General features: G+C 40.6%; 4 protein-coding genes across 4 annotated transcripts; 3 read left to right on the top strand and 1 right to left on the bottom strand.

Moving 5' to 3' along the window:
• Positions 1-2,223: 2,223 nt before the first annotated feature.
• LOC124470209 (regulator of G-protein signaling 20) lies at positions 2,224-5,043 on the top strand. Its single transcript, XM_047023983.1, has 5 exons — positions 2,224-2,308; positions 2,692-2,852; positions 3,572-3,649; positions 4,168-4,402; positions 4,599-5,043. Exons 1-5 carry the CDS (start codon positions 2,267-2,269, stop codon positions 4,785-4,787), a joined length of 705 nt encoding a protein of 234 aa, XP_046879939.1. The 5' UTR covers positions 2,224-2,266; the 3' UTR covers positions 4,788-5,043.
• A 584-nt stretch (positions 5,044-5,627) lies between these two features.
• lypla1 (lysophospholipase 1) lies at positions 5,628-8,596 on the bottom strand. Its single transcript, XM_047024081.1, has 9 exons — positions 8,276-8,596; positions 8,108-8,139; positions 7,745-7,810; positions 7,579-7,626; positions 7,406-7,476; positions 7,238-7,311; positions 6,951-7,052; positions 6,313-6,489; positions 5,628-6,171 (listed from the first exon to the last, which is right to left on the bottom strand). Exons 1-9 carry the CDS (start codon positions 8,342-8,344, stop codon positions 6,121-6,123), a joined length of 690 nt encoding a protein of 229 aa, XP_046880037.1. The 5' UTR covers positions 8,345-8,596; the 3' UTR covers positions 5,628-6,120.
• Positions 8,597-8,668: 72 nt separating this feature from the next.
• mrpl15 (mitochondrial ribosomal protein L15) lies at positions 8,669-10,889 on the top strand. Its single transcript, XM_047024080.1, has 5 exons — positions 8,669-8,865; positions 9,262-9,419; positions 9,675-9,840; positions 10,067-10,190; positions 10,287-10,889. The coding sequence occupies exons 1-5, from the start codon at positions 8,761-8,763 to the stop codon at positions 10,622-10,624; spliced, it is 891 nt and encodes a 296-aa protein (XP_046880036.1). The 5' UTR covers positions 8,669-8,760; the 3' UTR covers positions 10,625-10,889.
• Positions 10,890-17,076: 6,187 nt separating this feature from the next.
• Positions 17,077-18,262, top strand: sox32 (SRY-box transcription factor 32). Its single transcript, XM_047024183.1, has 2 exons — positions 17,077-17,380; positions 17,598-18,262. Exons 1-2 carry the CDS (start codon positions 17,077-17,079, stop codon positions 18,260-18,262), a joined length of 969 nt encoding a protein of 322 aa, XP_046880139.1.
• The last annotated feature ends 436 nt before the right edge of the window (positions 18,263-18,698 follow it).

Below are 18,698 nucleotides of genomic sequence, written 5' to 3'. Positions count from 1 at the left end.
TGTGCTTCAGAGAATTTGTAATACCTGTTATAATTCTCTGCAATTGAAGATTTGTTTTATAAGCTAAATAAAAAGTGAAAATTGTAATAAGAATTCAATATACAACAGTTTAATGCATGCATAATGTACCTAGTCTCAGAGGCAGGGTCAAATCATTAATGAAAGGGTGTGTGGTCTTATTTTACCATTCTGCTATTGAAAATAAACCCTCTGCTCGTAATAGCAAAGAGACCCAGTATCTAGTAGTACGCATACTGTGTCTGTAACTTGGTTTGTTAAATAGCCAATCTTTCTCAAAGATTTGTATAGGGTTAAGATTTATCACAGAGAACCAGAGAGGCCTGGGAATGGAAGACATAGTGATGGAAAGACAGAGAGACAGAGAGGTAGAGAGAGAGGGAGAGAGAGAGAGGCCTGGAGGAATAAATGGTATCAGACATTGGATTTATTTTATAGCACTGTCGTTCACACAAAGTGGAGGAGGATGAATTTCCTTGGCTGCTCCACCAATCACCATATACCATATTTCCACTGTCATATTTGCAACTTCAGCTCCAGGGGAGATTTGCTCAATAGGGAGTGCTGTAGCATGAAATGAGAGAACAAGAATAAAAGATTCACTTTGATGGATTTGGAATGCCCTCTGTAGTCGTGTCCGTTGTTGGAAAATATAGGCCTATATATGAAAGTTAGATGTATGTGCAGAATATATGTATTGGAGTCTCCATAGTCCAACAAGTCCAATTGAAATGGAAACACACACGTTGTTTTGAAACACACACATTATATTGAAACACACACATTGTATTGAAACACACACATCCATATTGTTCATACCAAAACCTCACAATTTTAAATGAACGATAGAAAATCAGTGTTTGAAAAAGAACCATACAAAAGGATCATACAACCTATTTAATTATTTTGGTACAGGATTTCCCGCATTCTACTTTCCTCATCCTTCATTCAATCACGGTTGGAGTGCGATTTTGCATGGATCGACCCTACCCTCTGGCGGCCACAGATGCTGACAGCAACCCACAATGAGGGAGTCTTGATCTGTTAGTGCAGTGCGAGGATTTTTAACGACTGAGGTTTTGCGTTTTTAAGTTAACGTTGCTGAATTTGTATGGAATAATAATCGTTTTTTAGGGAGGATACTAAATAAAACTTAAAAAAAAAACATGACTCCCGCTATATATTTATTTTATCAGCCCATCCACACTATTTAGCTCACCTCATTCTAAACAATTCAAAACCAAAAGGTCATGGCGGGAAAGGTGAGGAGTTGTTATTGCTCATCAAAAACGTTTTTACCGTCCATCATTGTCATGGATACATTTGTCAGTTTACTGTAATCAATACAAATAAAAATGCTTGATCCTAACCAATTAATGGCTGTTTCTTTTTCTCTCCACAAAACCGTTCCGCCCATCCGCGCGACCTGAGGCCGCAGAAAACCTTTTCTCAGATGAAAAAACGCATGCGCACAGAGAAAACCAAATGGTGTGTTAACTCGCGGCAGACGGATGTGAACGAGCCAAAATCACCTGTATTCTGGCATTCATGGTGACACAGTGAGTACATATAAATATATTGATATTTTCTGAATGACAGATACATAGGACTTGTTTACCACAATACGGCTTCATTCTTTTAATCAAGGAACATATGGGCTACAATTAAAATTGACATTATTTTTCATAAATCTTATAATCCTGGACCAGAGTTATTCCCAACATAACTTAATGAAGCTGGAATCCAAACAAAATAAAAATGTCCGTTTTATACCATTTGCATCGAAAGCGTTCAATATTGAAAGAAAACATCTGTAGCCTCACCATATTCTAAAGGTTGGGAATCGGTTTATTTTAATATCTAACCATGTGGCAATCATACATTATATTTTTGTCACGCCTCATATGTGTGTATCTACAAGGAAAAAAAATTCTCGATCTCCTGGATGCGACTGATGGAGGCTGCGGTCCACGAGCAACGCCTTCTCGCTATCATAACCGCTCAACCATCTCTCTCAAACATCCTGCTTCCAGTTGCGTTTCATTGGTTTGCAAGTGCGTTGTGCTTAACAGTACGCGTTTTGCACAAATACATACATACATATACATATCACATTTGGAATTTATTGACGGCATTGATGGAGACGGTTACGATTGATGTCATATAGATTTGATTATTACCCTTGCAGCGCAAAGAAGTTTGGGCAGGGATCATTTCATAGAAGTGGTCAGAGCATTCCGCAAGAGACATGCGCGCTCCAGCTGGTATTACAGCCACTGACGACACCATGGTGATTCCGTTTTACATTTCGCCTCAGAGATGAGTGTGGGAGGGTTTCCATGTACTGGCAGTGTGTTTGTTATCTTGTTCATTATTTATCCCAGAGATTTGTCCTCCTAAGACAAATAAAATACCAAAAAATACATAATGTAATCAGTTGATTAGAAAAAGAAAATATGTAGATTTGCTGTGAGATGATTGATTTGGAGACATGAGTGTTGACATTTTTATAACTCGATTATTCTCCTCCAGTAATATTTGAATATTTTTTTCTTTTTTCTAATGAAATGTAGGATATAGTTAGACCTTACTAATTGCTGTATTTAATTGTATATTCTTCAATCAGGGCGTGTCTTTCCTACACTGAGCATGTGATGTTTACTTTAACTGCAGCCCATGGGGTCGGAGAGGGTGGAGATGCGAAAGAGACAGATGCAGATCCACCAGGAAGCAGCCGCCAGTGTCCTCCAAACTCGCCACGGGATGGGCGCCGCCCCCTCCAATGGTTCAAACGCCTGCTGCTTCTGCTGGTGCTGCTGCTGTAGCTGCTCCTGGTAAGCTCTGCTAGCCACATCAACCAAGACAAGGAGGACAGTTTTGGATGGGCAGAAAGCAATTCAGTGTTGCTTGGTGGCTGGATATTTCTACAATGAAATGTTTGAATGGGCAAAAGTGTCCAAGTCACACAGACACAGAGATCATACAGATCCCACAGTTATTCTCTTTGGGGCCAAGCCCACTGAGACATTAGTGTTTTGGAATTATGGACGGTCTGCTCTCCCGGGAGCCTCCCTACCTGTTATGTGCAGACTATGAGCATGTTAATTCACTCCTCAGGGACACCGAACAACAATTGTCTCCACATGTGTCTCAATTAATTCTTGCTAATTGTAGTAAAGCTTCAGTGCTTGGCTGCAACTCCTCCTGGGTCAGGTGTGCCCTGTGGTTTATGCCTGATTTCAGCCTGGATCTAATTAGAAAACAGAAGACTGCAGACATCAGGTGTTCAGAAATTACGGCACAACACAAATTTTTGTTTACGCAATGCCTCCCTGGAGAGTAGGAACATTCATGAGAGTGGGGCTGGTACCTGTAACGTATGTGTAACACTTACATAACATACAGTCATGTATCTTAATCAAATATTCCAGTTAACAGAATTAGACATTACATACATTTGACTATATAAAATACATATACGCACACTATATCTACATAATTTGGACGCTGTTGTTTAATTACATGGCATGAATATCTTAATTGTGTTTCCCAGTCTGACTGTTAGGGGTGAAGATGAAAGGGTCCAGAGAACCACATATGAGAGGAGACCGGAGGAAACTTGTGAGGACAGGTAAAGTATTGGGGGTCAGATGGCTGAGCGGTTAGGGAATCGGGCTATTAATCAGAAAGTTGTTGGTTCGATTCCTGGCTGTGCAAAAATGACGTGTTCTTGGGCAAGGCACTTCACCCTACTTGCCTTGGGGGGAATGTCTCTGTACTTACTGTAAGTCGCTCTGGATAAGAGCGTCTGCTAAAAATGACTAAATGTAAAAAATGTGAACAAAATATTGAGCACTGTGGTCTCCACTACCAACAAAACATATATTATTACTCTATAAAACAGCAGTATCCAGAGAAAGGAAAGCTACCCCATGACTCACTTTGAATGCTTCTCACCCTCTTCTGGAGAAAATCTTCTCTCAGATGACTGGGTTCAAGACTACTGCTCTGCATGGAGGGACTTGTCTCTGCTTTTCAAAACATGTTAGATCAGAGATCAGCTCCAGGGCCAGAGAAAGGAAGGTGGACACTTAGAGAATCCAAAAGGGGATTCATTGTGTTTTAAAACTCATTTTTTTTGTTGCTAAGCCCTAAACCCACACTTGAAGATGCGCGATCCTGGTCCATGTCGTTTGAGAAGCTGATGAAAAGTGCGGCTGGACGGGGCTGTTTCCGCCAGTTCCTGCGGACAGAGTTCAGCGAGGAGAACATCGTGTTCTGGCTGGCCTGCGAGGAGCTCAAGAAGGAGACCAATAAGAGCGTGGTGGAGGAAAAAGTGCGACAAATATACGAGGATTTCATCTCAATACTATCTCCTAAAGAGGTGAGCTGTGCCTTAGGCTTGGGGCAAATAGCTTTTCAGTTCTCGTAACATTTTTATTTAGAAAGGCTGTGACCCCAGCTATGGTTTTTAACTTACCTAGCACTGACCATTCAACAGATTAAACAGAACACGTTTTCTCCAAATACAGCTCTAAAGATTTGATAAAACAGAGTTAATATGCTTTTCCTTTGCCTAGGTGAGTCTGGACTCACATGTTCGAGAAGTGATCAACCACAATATGCTGGAGCCCACTTCTCACACGTTCGAGGATGCCCAGCAGCAGATCTACACGCTGATGCAGAGAGACTCGTACCCGCGTTACATGAACTCCTCAGCGTACACAGATCTACTGCAGAGCCTGGCCGAGCCTCCACCTGAAACATAAGGTCTCCAACAGCCCTCCGCACTTACTAATGCCAGATTCAGAAACCAAGAACATCTGTTTCTTTGCCCTTATATAAGATTGGATGAGTTGAGTAGTAAAAACGTTTTCTTTCTTTAAAGCAGACACATTAGAACATTTCCAATCAAAAACTTCTGAGCTGTTGTGTCTGAACTTGGCTTTAGATGACGCATGTATCCCACAAAATACCTTTTACCCTCCAGTTGCAGTTCAAATGTTTAGATTTTTACAGGTAGATGAACAGGTACTGTTTGTGTACACAATATAAGCTTTCCTTGAAACGAGCAAGAACAAATGCTTGGTCCAGTTCCAGACAAGTAGATGTTTTCAAGACATATTTATATTTTTATATATTCCCTAGCGCTTGATATTGCACTTTTATATATTGTTTAATGAGAGATAAGCATGTATCTGTGAGCACTATATTTATGTGTAGGTACAGTATATTGTCAGCCTTAATGTGTTTTAGGTTTGTTTTAGAGAAAATAGGTAATACTTAATATCAAGAAGATTATGAAAGTGCCTTGGCATAAGATCTTACTACACTATCACAGTAGTTTGAATGGTGCGACAATTCATTTATATAACATGGTGGTGCTTTCAGCTCTTCTCAAAGAATAATAGTTTTACTACATTTTACGGAAAATATGAGCTGAGTCATAAAAATAGCCTGTGAATTTAAATACTGTGATTCTTATTGAGATATAATTTCTAATTAGGCATAGTTATGACAAGGAACAAATACGTTTAAGAAAGAAAAAATATTGTGAAAGTGCAACCACAGACTTATTGGTGTATTTTTTCAAATAAAGAAGATGGCTGTTTTCCTTCACACAAGTTTAATAAAGCACAATAAATCTATGGTCTTTTTCATGTTAATCATCTCATTATTTCTATGTATATTAGATGAAGAGCAATGGATCATTAAACAACTATTTTGTCTCTGCTATCTATTGTAAATCAAAAGACCGGATTAAATAGCTTTTCAAACCAATATAGTTAAAGATAATCCACCACATCTAAAGATGTATTTCTTGAGGTTTGAAGGCGAGCCGCTGTTCAACAACGGCAACTGACATGTTTCGTGTAAAGATATAGTCACAGCTCCAGTCCAAAACACTGCAGTCTGTCTGTGTATACTCTCCTCTTAGACTGTCTATAGCCCTTAGCCTACCCCTAACTTGGTGAGCAGCAACCAGAGTGAGCAGGTATTTAGTAAAGTCAGTCAGTGGTTCTGCGGATCTTGATGAGAGGCAGGAGTCAGGGACCTAGTCAGCGATGGTGGTAGTGTGTGGGCTGCTAATAAGATCATTAGCTAAACTGGAGGAAGCTGCTTCTCAATGAACTGCTTAATATCCATCATTTCCTGTAGGATAGATGGAGGCGGAGAGAGAGAGACAGAGAGAGAGGATAAATTATCACTTATCATCATTACCATAATATAAGCATAAAGCTGTACACCATTCTGTTACATTATGTTGTTACACTATTACATGACCGTACCAACCTCAGAACAGGCACTGTGAGGCATTCTGGGATAGGTCTTCAAGGTGACGTTGTTTGGGTTGACAAGAGTCTTCAGCTTTTCTACCGTCAGACTACCGAATACTAACGGCACCAGAGGGTCCGCCTCACCGTGGCATTGGAGGAAATGAATGTCTTTGTTGACCATATTAGCCGAAGCCTTGAAACGTGACATTCCAATAACACAAAATACACTGTAAGTTGAAATCATTGGAGAATTTCCTGGAAGAATACCAAGCCCAACACCTTTACCTCAGTACAATTATATTCAATTCATGTAGCAGACGCTTTTATCCAAAGCGACAAATAACATATATACATTAGACTACATACTGGCACAGTACAATGCCAAGTACGGTGCAAAAAAATATATATTTTGTGGAAGATCAACTACTCATGGGTGCAGTTTCTTGCTAGACAGCGTACTGACAGGATCTCAGGTAAGGGACAAAGTCGCAGGTATCACAAGAAGTGAAACTGCTAAGTGCTGCTTTTGGTGGACTTAGAACAATTAAAACTCAGTAACTTCAGTAACTGGTTCAGTAACTTCCTTAGTCACTAGTGTTGTGCAAGTAAATGTCTTAGTAAAATGTAAAATGCATAGATATGCAGAGTCAGTACCTGAGGAAAGGAGCTGCGTAGAGGCAGCCAGCAGCTCAGAGCCACAACTCCTGCTAGCTTCTGCTGAGTCGTCAGGGCTGTGTAGAGAGACAGGGCTCCACCCTGCACACACACAAACAACACACAAGGACCATATGGTCCTGTGTTACAGAGGAACAATCACATGTTCTGATGGCCGATGAAAGGACATGGTTAGGCGGTGGATGCAGTCTGCATTTGTCACTCATATATTTCACATAGTTGCATTCTATTTTTGCCACTGAAAGAAAAAACTGGATCAATTCTACCTGAGAAAACCCACCCAGGACAATTCTGTGGGAGGGAATTCCATTCTTGACTTCCTGGTCTATCAGCGCTTTAACTGATGGGAAAGAGACCGACAGGTCACTAGTGAATCATGCACACATTTTCTATATGCAAAAGAAGTGGCAACGGTAATCCAAAAGCCCACTTACTATTCTCTGCTGCTTTTTTTATCCCAGACTCGTCTTCCTCAGCATCTGTCCTCAACCCGATGATATCAAACCTACGACACAGACAGAAATCATGATACAGAACTGACTGTACTCTTTCCTTTTCTCATTAATCCATGGTAATATTGTATAACTTTACAAGCTCTGCATCTTACCAAGAGGGCATGGACATGTTCATGTTTAAGGTGACAGGCATGATAGGCCTGAGAAAGTAATGAAAATAAATTACATCGTGATTTTAAAAAGTGAGACAACAAAAGTGTGTGTCTCCCATAATCTTTATTGCTAATCAGAAATGCAATCTTGCTTCCAGATACTCACGCGTGGGGACAGATGTACTTCACATGTGAAGTTCTGATCTCTGCAAAAGCCTCGGCCCAACCATGACTATAAGCAAGAATTCAGGACTCTCAAGTATCACGCCATTTGAGTAATTTCTCACGCAACGTTGTACCCAAACTTTGACAGGTATGGTAGGCTAATCTCACGCCAAACTTTTGATATTGAGAGCCCTGAGAATTAAAGCGCTTAAACATAGGCCTACCCTTAACAATAAGAATGTATCAATGTATCAATGGTACATCTGTGGGCTAATGAGTTTGTAAATATTATTATTATTATTATTTAATAAGCCCTGATGAGAGGCAAACATGCATAGTAATGAACTGACAACTTGGTACATACCCTGTATCACCCAAGCCATGAAGAAATATTACCTGCAACAACAAACAATTTCAACTAGATTGGAAATATGCCGCGTATGGACAGTTTCCAACGCTATACCAAAAATTACAGGAAGAGAATCTGTCAAATCAGTCTCGATCGTTGCATCCGTTAAGATGCACAACTCACCGCTGCAGTAGCTTTTCGTAAAGCAGGCACAATAACAGGCAACGGAACTGACATATTATTGCCGCACATACAACGCTGTTTTAGAAGACATAAAAACCGGAATTTATATTATCTGCAAGCTACACCTACACGAGGCGGTTACCGTCCTTTTGATCGACCTTGGACAATTTATTTTGTTTCGAGATGTCTATAACAATTTTCAGATCTATTCCTGGTTTTGTCTATGGTGATTTAAGTCAATATTGCTTCTTTAAAATGGAAAACGTGGATCACACAAACAATTTTACTACAAACTAATTTGACATTCAACTCGATTTGATTGACAGTTTGGAGTTCCGCCTTTTCCCATAATGATTGGATGTTGGGCTGTTTTCCTTTCAGACATTGGTTCAGACATAAATTGAGGTCTAACACTTCCGGTTCCGTATGTTTTTTCTGTGATGGCTGATATTGTCCTTGGACAACGTTGACATGTGAGCAGAACCATGTCTTTGACGAAAAAGCCGGGTGGGAAAGCGTTAGAGGTATTGCAAAACTTGCCCCGCATAACACTTGCCAATATACGGGCGGAACCCGGTACCAAAAAAGCAGTAAGTGGAACCTGTTCATGGTTAGATTAAATTAGCAGATGCTGTTAGCTAATGTTTCGTAGCTTCTAGCTGCCCAACTATTTAGGCTACAGTTAGCTAGTAACTATCAAGTTAGGTACTCATTTAGATAATTTACAGCGTGAAAATGCAAGGATTGTGTAGCTGGATTTTCTCATATTTACACATCTAAATTAGTTATAATACATAGGCTCATCTATCTTTTTGTGCATCTAAAGAATAGGCCTAATTCAACTAACTATGGTCTACAGTGTGCAGAAATGTGCATTACCTCACTTAATTACCATGTGGGATTCTTCACTCAAACAACATGGCTGTTTAATACACATTGGCCAGTAGTGACTGCTCTTTGATTCTCTGTTCTGTGTCATTTTGCAGGAGAAAAAACGAGGCAGAGGTCAGCACGGAGGCAACAGAAGTGGCCGGGGTCACAAAGGAGAGAGGCAGAGAGGCAATCGCCCCCGTCTGGGGTTTGAGGGGGGTCAATCTCCCTTCTATCTCTCTATCCCCAAATATGGTTACAATGAGGGCCACAGGTATGTGAGGAACCTTGATTGTGCATAGTTTATTTGTGCTCTCCACTTAAGGGTTTTGCTGCATGTTTTAAGCTCATGTGACATTTAAGTCATACAGAACCTGACTATTCAAGTGATCAGCACACATCAGTACTTGCAACAGACTGTATAGACAGTCCAGTTAATGTTTAAGAGGAAGCCTGTGTTCACTCAAAATATTTGGAGCATAAATTAGCTACATGGCTCATTCTAAAACCTATGCTCTTTTCCTGGTAGTCGCAGACCACAGTACCAGCCCCTGTCCCTGAAGAGGCTGCAGTACCTGATTGACTTGGGCCGAGTTGATCCCACTCAACCCATTGACCTGACACAGCTGGTCAACGGTAGGGGCTTGACCATTCAGCCCCTGAAGAGAGACTATGGTGTACAGCTTGTTGACGAGGTAACTTTAGGTCTAGATTTATATGCTGTTTAACTTCAGCAGAAATGTTGATTCACATGACACTGTCCACTATCCAAAACCACCTGCATACTCCCAAGTTTATTATTGAGTGCGTTTTGCCATTTTACTATTCCACTAGGTGGCACTCTCTAACAGCTTGTCCTGACAGATTACATGTTAGTTTGGTCTCATAAATCCATCTACTCTCTCGTTGTTGTTGTCTTAGGGGGCTGATATTTTTGCTGCGAAAATCAACATTGAAGTTCAGATGGCATCAGAGGGCACCATTGCTGCCATAGAGAGAAATGGAGGGGTCATCACCACAGGGTTCTATGATCCCAGAAGTCTTAGTAAGTAACATTTCAGTTCATAGCACTTCATGCTACATAATTTGAAAAACAAATACAGTATTGGTAACAATGTGCCTCACCGCATTTCTTTTGCAGCGGTTCTTTGTAAGCCTGTCCCATTCTTTATGACCGGTCAGCCAATTCCAAAGAGGATTCTGCCAGGGGAGAACTTGGTCCCTTACTACACAGATGCCGATAACAGGGGTTACCTGGCGGACCCAGAGAAGATTCAACAAGCACGGTTGGCCCTGGCCAAGAAGTACGGCTACATTATTCCGGACATTTCCAAGGACGAGCTGTACCACATGCTCTCCATGAGGAAAGATGTGAGGCAGATCTTCTTTGGCCTTTCACCAGGATGGGTGGTCAATATGGCGGAGAAAAAGATCCTGAAACCTGTGGACAAGGAACTGCTCAGATATTACAACTCGTAAAATGTTAGTCTGTGAAATAAACCTGGTTTGATGTATGTAAATGCCATGCTGGCTGTTGAGTTAATGTCTCATTGCGTAATTTGCTGACGGGTTAAGTCACTTGCCTATCATGCCCTAATGTATCAGAGCCGAGCATGTCCATCAATGTCATTTGACCGCTGCTTACATCTGTATACCTGACTTTTTAAATGTAATTAATTGTTTTACATTGATTCTGTTTGGAATGGAATGGATGATGTTTGAGCAATAAAGTAGAGGATGTAAAGTTGGTGTTGGTTTTACATTTGGTTTAAGGAACTTAGCTTAGGGGGAAATTGATATATTTTTGACCCCCACCACACTAAGATGAAAGAGCCATATATACCCTGCTGGTGTCAGAGCTAAGAAAATGACTTGCCCAACTTAATGGAAGAAACGTGGACTGTAACAGGTGAGGGGGAAATAAGGAAAATAAGATAACTCAAAGAATGAAAACAGGAAACAGATGCCTGGTGATGTGTGTTACATGTGAAACAAGCTGCCTTGGCTGTAGATGGGGGAGTTTGAAATTAGTCATAGGCAGCTGTATCCTGGCCTGGACGTTCAAACGACTCTAACCCCCCTTGGAACACAATCAGAGGCACACACTCCAGTCTTTGCCCCTGTTGTGTTGTAAGTACCATTGCCAGTATGGGGAAAAGGTATTTTGAAAATGCCATGGAGATATTTCTTTCAATCTTGGCAAAACACTTCCTGATTAAAATGATAATCCTGTCCTGAAGTCACTGTGAAGGTGTTCCACGGAATGTTACATTCCTGAAATTCCATTCTGACACTTTCACTGTTCAACATGTAGACATACAGTACATTACTACACTAGGCCCATCACTTTACACAATTAAACATTTAAATGATATGGCTAAACCTACATCAGATAAAATCTGCCTGATTATTTTGTAAAAATAAGTAAATGTGTTTAATTGCATTTAATTTACTGTTTACCCAATGGAACTTGTCATGTTCCATTAGTATCAAACAGTAACTGTTTCATCTGATTACTGTGGACAATGTCATCGGCTTTAGTTCAATAATAAATGTCAGAAGCACACACAAACCCCTAAGAAATGATTTTCCACCACTACTTGAGTAAAACATAGGCTACTCAGTCCCACAGTGACTGTTTTTCCCAAATTATTTTTTGAGACCTGATTGTTTAAAATCAAATCAAATCAAATCAAACACTTTAATTCCCACAGAAATTCATGTTCCACTGCTCCAATATTTATTTTAAGTCTAAATGTATAATGCTGTCTATAAATAACGTGGTATTCTTGGCATACAATGTCCTTAGGGCCGTTGACATGGCACTCCTGGTGGAATAAAATTCTTTATCAAAGGAAGCATGTGTGTGTGGGCGTGTGTGTGTACGTTTGTGTAACTTCTAGCATTCTTCTAGCAAGTAGCACTTATTGCCGTGTTTGTCATTGTAGGCCTGATTTCTGAAATATAGTAATGCCCTGTACGTTTAATGAGCTTGTGGTTGTGAAATTATATTAAAAGGGTATGGGTTCTCATGGTTAAGTATTTTCCTGTATCGCAAATAATTGACTCTAATAAATGACACACCAGTACATGACCAGTCCTGCCAGGAAAACGAGCCCAAACCTTACAGCATTATATTTTAAATAAATCACTGCACAGGAAAGAAACTGCACAAGCATTGTTTATGGCAGAGCAACGGCTCTTATCTTCAAAGCAGCAGAAATCCTTTTGAATCCAAATCTGCTCTATAACTACAGTGTGAAGGTGAAAGGAGAGACCATTTTTTTAAAAATTACCAGAGGGTTTGGGTGGAGAATGAGGGGGCATCAAGAGAATAAACGCTTAAGCACATACGCATTCATTTATGCAAAATGTCAATGAAAATAAGCACATTTCACAGAAAGTTAGGGGGAAAATCTTTTGTTTTTCAAATCTATCAAGGATTGCGTCATAGTTTGTGATCCCATTGATCTAATGCCTGAGTCTGACCAGTTCACACTATCTAATTAAAAGTTTAAATATTCGTTGTTTAGTCGTTGTCGAAGTAGACCAGATCAGATTATTGTGGTTATCTCCTAACGATGAGTAGCCATTGACAGGCAGAAAGACACAGTGTCTCACAGGTTTGAGGGCTTGTAGGATACTAGATAATAATTAGAGTGGATTGCTGCTAATTGGAGTTCTGTCTGTTTTGTCTTCCTAGGAGCCACTGAATGGTGTCTGGGTTCAGGGTCAGGCACCCAGACAAGGGAGGGGGCAGTCGGACAGACAGACTGACAGACTACAGTGTTCTCATTGGAGCTGAAGGAAGAGAGCGTAGACAAGTTGAGCTTCAAACTGTAGACATTGTGCCATGGCCTGCTGTGGCAATACAATACTCCATCAAATGCCAAGATCTGTAGAGCCCAGACAATAAGAGACTTGGGAAATTCACTCAGTTAAGCAGATAAGGGTCTTATCAGAAGACAGGTCTGGAATACAATCCCTCATTTGCAAAGAATAGAATTGTATTTGGGCATGTCTATCTTTGATCACTTTTTGCAAGGTTTCTCGAAGCTAGACAAATGTAACAGTGTGAGTTATTGTACTGAATGTATCAATGACTCAGAGCTGGGGTTTTTTTTACACATCAGTCATTTTAAAGGATTTTCTACTAGCTACATTGTGGCACATCAAGGTTTGAAATGTACTTGATTTTATTTTTATTTTGTACATGTATTGCTTACCTTCTATTCATGACACTTTCTCACTGCCTCCCACTTGACCACTGTATGGAAGCCAGTCTGGCTTGGGATCTAAGTGTGTCTGCAGGCTTTGTCAACTCTGTTTTGTGTCTAAATGTATGTTTGTGAATGTATGTTTGTGTGAGTGTTATCTGTGTTGAGAGGTGGGGACATCATTGTGTTCAGCTAATGAGGCCACATTAAGCCAGTCTACCCCAGGGGGTGTGTAATCCCTTCAGCTACCCCTTGGTATGGGGCAGGGCAGGGTGCTGTTTACTAGGGAGTGTGAGGCTCCAGCTCAGGGCTGGGACCTGGGTCCTCTGTTTGGGCTTCAACACCTGATTAGCACGGACTGGCTGCAGGGGGAGAGGGTGAGAGGAAGGGCTGGAGGGGGCTGGCTAGGCCACTGCATAGAATGGAGCCTTGGGTGAGTGTATCTGATGCCAGCCTGCTGTGTCTGGAGGATGCATACAGTCACCTGAGCCCCTTGTGGAACAATGCTGCTACTTGGAGTGTGTGTGTGTGTGTGTGTGTGTGTGTGTGTGTGTGTGTGTGTGTGTGTATGGGGGGCAATGATGAGGCACTGTGTGGAAAACACATATATCCGTGGGCTGGAAATTAAGTGAGGAACCCAGCAGAACGCAGAGCTCCGTTACCTAAGACCCAAACATGTAGCTTCACTTTACATGGTCTTGTTATTTTTCCCTTCATTTTCTGTCATTCTTCATGGTAGCATACCACATGTTTCATCAAGAGGTACAATATTATCCATCCCAAAAAAGGTTTCCATCACTTGTAAAAGATAATCCTACCTGCAAAATAAAGCATGTAAACTGGTAAAACAACTCATTATATATCTGTATCCTTACATTCAACCTTAGAGATCAGTCCTTCCCTTTAGACCATAGGAAAACATTTGATCCAGTTGGTCCTAAACAACAGGTGTATCCAACACATCCTCAAACACGCACTAGAATCATTTGAATTGTTCTTCTTTTTCCCAGGGAAATCCAGTTAGGGGAAAAAATCGCAAACGGTTAAGCATAATTCCAGCAATATTCAAGTCCTAGAATAGATGGTGCTTAGTCAGTGTCCTGTGACTCTGACTGCAGCTCTACGTGATGCCAGTCTGATGTAAAATGAAGAGGGAGAGGAGGGTCCCACATTTGACTTGTGTCCAATACAATAGAACATTGTGATCGGAATGCCTGAGAACAATCACCATTCAGACATCATGGTTGCAATTCAACCGCTACCTTGTTTGTGCACAACACAATGCACTGTCTTCCTTGAGCACCCCACTGTCCTCCATTAAAGAGACCCACCAAGGGAATCCTGTAACAGAATATCTATGGTCTACCAAATAATAATAGTAATGTTTTGAAAACGGTAAAGTGCATTTGCAATTATTTGTGTTAGCTATTGGTTGTATAAATATCAAATCAAAAATGATTTTGGTCTGTGCTGCAAAAATATGGGTTAAAACCACTTTAAAAGTTAAACATTCTTTGAGCATTGTCTAATATTTGCCCTTTTTACATAAATGGCTGCCGAAACTAACATTATTGTATTCATGCTGAGTCCTTCAAACTAATTGATTAAATCCATTAGCGCTTTTCACACGACAGCGGGATGTGTGTTCGATTTGACACTTCGATGTGGATTCCAGCTCAAATTCTGACAGCCTGGTTTTAAAAATAAAATCATGTCCTTGTGTTTGTGAATAACCATCTGGATTTCCAACGTTTTAATATACTATTATATCACAAAATGTATTACATCTTAGGAATTAATTAGGCTCCAACATATAGCCTATTCAAACAAACAAGACGAAACACATCGTCCCATATGGCCTACAAGAGAATAGCCCTGGTTAATTTCTAATAATCACGTTTGGACCGTCTAGGCAAAGTTAAATAGGAACACTTCTCAAATTCGATTACTTCATTTTGGTATCTTTAGACAGTCTAAAAAGCTATCTAGATTGTATCGATGAACAATAAACCGGCTTTTAACTCTGATTGCCCAAAGTTTTGTTGAGCGGACGAGCTGGAGGATCCCTCTGCTTTGATGAGAGCAAAAGATGATTAGCTTAAAGAAAAAACCCTGATCACCCTGTTAATGAAACGATGTCACATTGAACTGTCTGTTTGATCAAGGTGTCAAGTTCCTTCAGCCTAAAGACATCCATCTATGACCATGCCAGAAATCCGTCTTTCACAACACTGTGCAGGTGTGCGAGATGTTACGGTCACCTTGTAATCTAACAATGACAATCATGGACTATACCTTTTCAGACTTGAGATGACAGCTAAATGTGAAAGCACAAATAGTCTGCCAAAACAATACAGTACAGGTGCAGGCCACAGCGACAGGCATGAGGCTAGCCTACATGTGTATTCTGGAGTCAACATAAACGGCCGTAATTATCTCCATTGTGTCCGTTAAAATGCATGCGCTGTCAAATGTGGTGTTGGCCATTCAAAGTGAAGACGGACTATTCGTTGAAACCGAGGATATTTGTGCTAAGTTTATTGGACTGGCTAATGTGATAACACATCAAATGACAAGTCTGCATAACAGATAACAATTTGTATTCCAGACTGCCGAAATGCTCTACTGCTTTTTTACCACTGAAGACTGAACAATATTAGAGAACAAATACACGTTCTATACGAAAACAAAACCGTCCTCTAGAGTGTTAACCTCACCCTTGTAGGCTACCACTCACGTCTAGAACTTTATTTTCCTTCCTGACCTTTCAAAACTTCCCGTACAAATCCTTATCACTCCAGAAAACCTGACACTGCACAACATGCATCTCACACCAAGGCTGAACCAGAGTTGTTTTTGCATGTGCTTTTTGTGCTTAACACGATGAATGTAAGCTTTATTGTATACCCCGTTTACTTATGTTATGGCCCTTTCATTATTTATTTGTAAAATCACATTTTGGATTCCACCAATGTAACTGTAGAAAATGGTTATTGTATTAAGCCTAGTCCTATATGATAAACTCCTACTTGAGTTTGTTATGTGTCCTTATCGAGAGTTAGATATCTTGCTTGTTAGGTAAATATTTATCCCAGGTAATCGTATAATAAACTTCCCTTGATGATCTTGTTTGTTTCAATCCTGTAAAATGTGCTTCGACAGACAGTGGGCTAGATAAGCGTCGATGTAATGAGTAACCAGTTCCGCCAGAAAACTTTGATGTTGGAACCTTTTTGATCTTAAATAATCTGATTTTATTGATCTCATGACTAAATTAAATGTCATTTTTGCATCCTTTTCTTTTCCTTTCGATAATTCATCACTACAACCTGATAAACCAGATTTTGTCATTATATCCAGTCATTACTAATGCTCTGTAATTCTCTAGAACAAGGCTAATAATGCACTAGCCACATGTATACTTTAAATCGAAGAAGTAAAATAGGCTATGGGCAATTGAATAAAGTGAAATCGAAGTCGGTCTCATTTGGCAACACAAAATATTTAACTTAATTTGTAGATTAGGTTAAAAAAGATTTGGTTTCTTGTGTCTGTTGATTGGGCCAGATCTTTCACTGACTTGAGGAAACACCTGGTTTTCACACCTGAATCCATTCCTGGCCTCCAATTGGTGGATGTAGCGCATATATTTCGTCTCCATCAGTTGGTGGAGGATGAGAGCGGCCTTCAGCAGACAAACCCATAGACGTAACCATGTACTTTGATCGAAATAAAAAATCAGATTTTGATCTATGCGCAACCAAGGCAATATTTGAAAGCGAGAACTTCATTGCAGCGTCGTCCACCAGCGTTACAGACGTTCGGTCTCCAGGCTCCGGACCCTCCAGTCCGCACTCGGTAAACTCGGACTCCAGCTGCTCCAGTACGGAGGCTAAATCGGTGGAGCCTCGAGTAAGAAGGCCCTTGAATGCCTTCATCATCTGGACCAAGGACGAGCGCAGACGCCTGGCTCTGCTAAACCCGGAACTAGAGAATACCGACCTGAGCAAAATTCTCGGTAAGTTACATTGATATAAAAAATTGTTTTTCAAATACACAAATACTCTATAATCTAACGATTTGAATAACACTTTTTTCTACATAAATAATACCAATACGTTGACTCTGGATGGTTGATGCTTTAAAAATGTGGGGTAGCTCTATTGCCTGTGAACACAGAATCAGTTTCAATATTTTTCATGAAGTTTGATTACTAACCTCATTGTGTTACTCAGGTAAAACATGGAAGGCCATGTCTTTGGCAGAGAAGCGCCCCTACATGCAGGAGGCTGAGCGTCTCAGAGTGCAGCACACCATCGACCACCCCAACTACAAGTACCGTCCTCGCAGGAAGAAGCAGTCCAAGAAGGGTTTCAAAGCCCAGACTGAGGAGGCCCCTGTGTTCACAGTCTGCACCAAGGGCCTCACCATACAATACGACTTCAACTACTCTTTTCAGAACCAAATATACTCTGCACCCTCAGCCAACTTCCATGACTCCTCCACCCACTTCTCCAGTATGCAAGGGTCCTTTTCAACTGTGTCGGAAAACCCAGAACCAGCAGCAGACTTTTCAAACAAGTCTCTGATGTTCCCCAGTGCTCCTTCCTACCCAGCAGAGCCTCATATGTCTTACCGCAGCCAGCAATACGTGCCTCAGTATGGACCTACCAGCCCTGCGTGCCCTAGCCATCCAGGAGAGCAGAGGGAAAGTATGCCCTGTGTTGGACAGTTGAACTCTACAGGCCCTACCTTGGAGTTCTATCTTGAACAGGTCCAACTGGACATGCTCTATGATCTGGATCGAAGTGAGTTTGAACAGTACCTAGGCCCACCCTCACACAAACCAGAACCAATGGAATCAAGCTATCACCAACAGATCAGACTAAGACATGTTTAGTAATAAACTGTATTGTTGATGTAAATTATGGAGTTATTTTCAATGTATTACTTTTATTACAAATGTGTATATTTTGATGAATGTGTCATGTGTGGTGTTTAATAAAATGTTGTTGTTTCAATAAATGAACCTAAAATAACTGAAAGCATTAATGTCTTGAATGTAATTTGTTCAAAAATAGTTTCTGGTGCTTTTGCGATGATGGATTGCCGGTTATAAATTGTTTTCAAGATATTTATTAGTTAAGTCAACAAATGTAAGGCTGATTGCTCACCCGTTGGCAGAGGCAAAGCTGTTGACACACTGCTTTATCTCTGGCTCTCTGTCTTTCTTAGCCGAGGGAGGGAAGTAGGGTGGTGTTGGGGGCATAAACTTCCCAACTTCCTGTTTCATTTTAAAACATCTCACAAAGGCTCTAAAAATATGCCAAATATCG

Source organism: Hypomesus transpacificus, chromosome 8, assembly GCF_021917145.1.
Source record: "Hypomesus transpacificus isolate Combined female chromosome 8, fHypTra1, whole genome shotgun sequence".
NCBI classification, from domain to species: Eukaryota; Metazoa; Chordata; class Actinopteri; order Osmeriformes; family Osmeridae; genus Hypomesus; species Hypomesus transpacificus.
This window is presented reverse-complemented; position numbering and strand designations above follow the sequence as displayed.

What these genes read in the sequence shown, in the direction of transcription:
- LOC124470209 (XM_047023983.1), top strand. Translation starts at nt 2,267, where the DNA reads ATGCGCGCTCCAGCTGGTATTACAGCCACTGACGACACCATG. An exon ending in TGCTGCTGTAGCTGCTCCTG is followed by an intron (nt 2,853 to 3,571) that starts GTAAGCTCTGCT and finishes TGTGTTTCCCAG; the next exon opens with TCTGACTGTTAGGGGTGAAG. An exon ending in CAATACTATCTCCTAAAGAG is followed by an intron (nt 4,403 to 4,598) that starts GTGAGCTGTGCC and finishes TCCTTTGCCTAG; the next exon opens with GTGAGTCTGGACTCACATGT.
- lypla1 (XM_047024081.1), bottom strand. Translation starts at nt 8,344, where the DNA reads ATGTGCGGCAATAATATGTCAGTTCCGTTGCCTGTTATTGTGCCTGCT. An exon ending in TACGAAAAGCTACTGCAGCG is followed by an intron (nt 8,140 to 8,275) that starts GTGAGTTGTGCA and finishes TTGTTGTTGCAG; the next exon opens with GTAATATTTCTTCATGGCTT. An exon ending in AAGTACATCTGTCCCCACGC is followed by an intron (nt 7,627 to 7,744) that starts GTGAGTATCTGG and finishes TTACTTTCTCAG; the next exon opens with GCCTATCATGCCTGTCACCT.
- mrpl15 (XM_047024080.1), top strand. Translation starts at nt 8,761, where the DNA reads ATGTCTTTGACGAAAAAGCCGGGTGGGAAAGCGTTAGAGGTATTGCAA. An exon ending in AACCCGGTACCAAAAAAGCA is followed by an intron (nt 8,866 to 9,261) that starts GTAAGTGGAACC and finishes GTCATTTTGCAG; the next exon opens with GAGAAAAAACGAGGCAGAGG. An exon ending in GGTTACAATGAGGGCCACAG is followed by an intron (nt 9,420 to 9,674) that starts GTATGTGAGGAA and finishes TTTTCCTGGTAG; the next exon opens with TCGCAGACCACAGTACCAGC.
- sox32 (XM_047024183.1), top strand. Translation starts at nt 17,077, where the DNA reads ATGTACTTTGATCGAAATAAAAAATCAGATTTTGATCTATGCGCAACC. An exon ending in CGACCTGAGCAAAATTCTCG is followed by an intron (nt 17,381 to 17,597) that starts GTAAGTTACATT and finishes TGTGTTACTCAG; the next exon opens with GTAAAACATGGAAGGCCATG.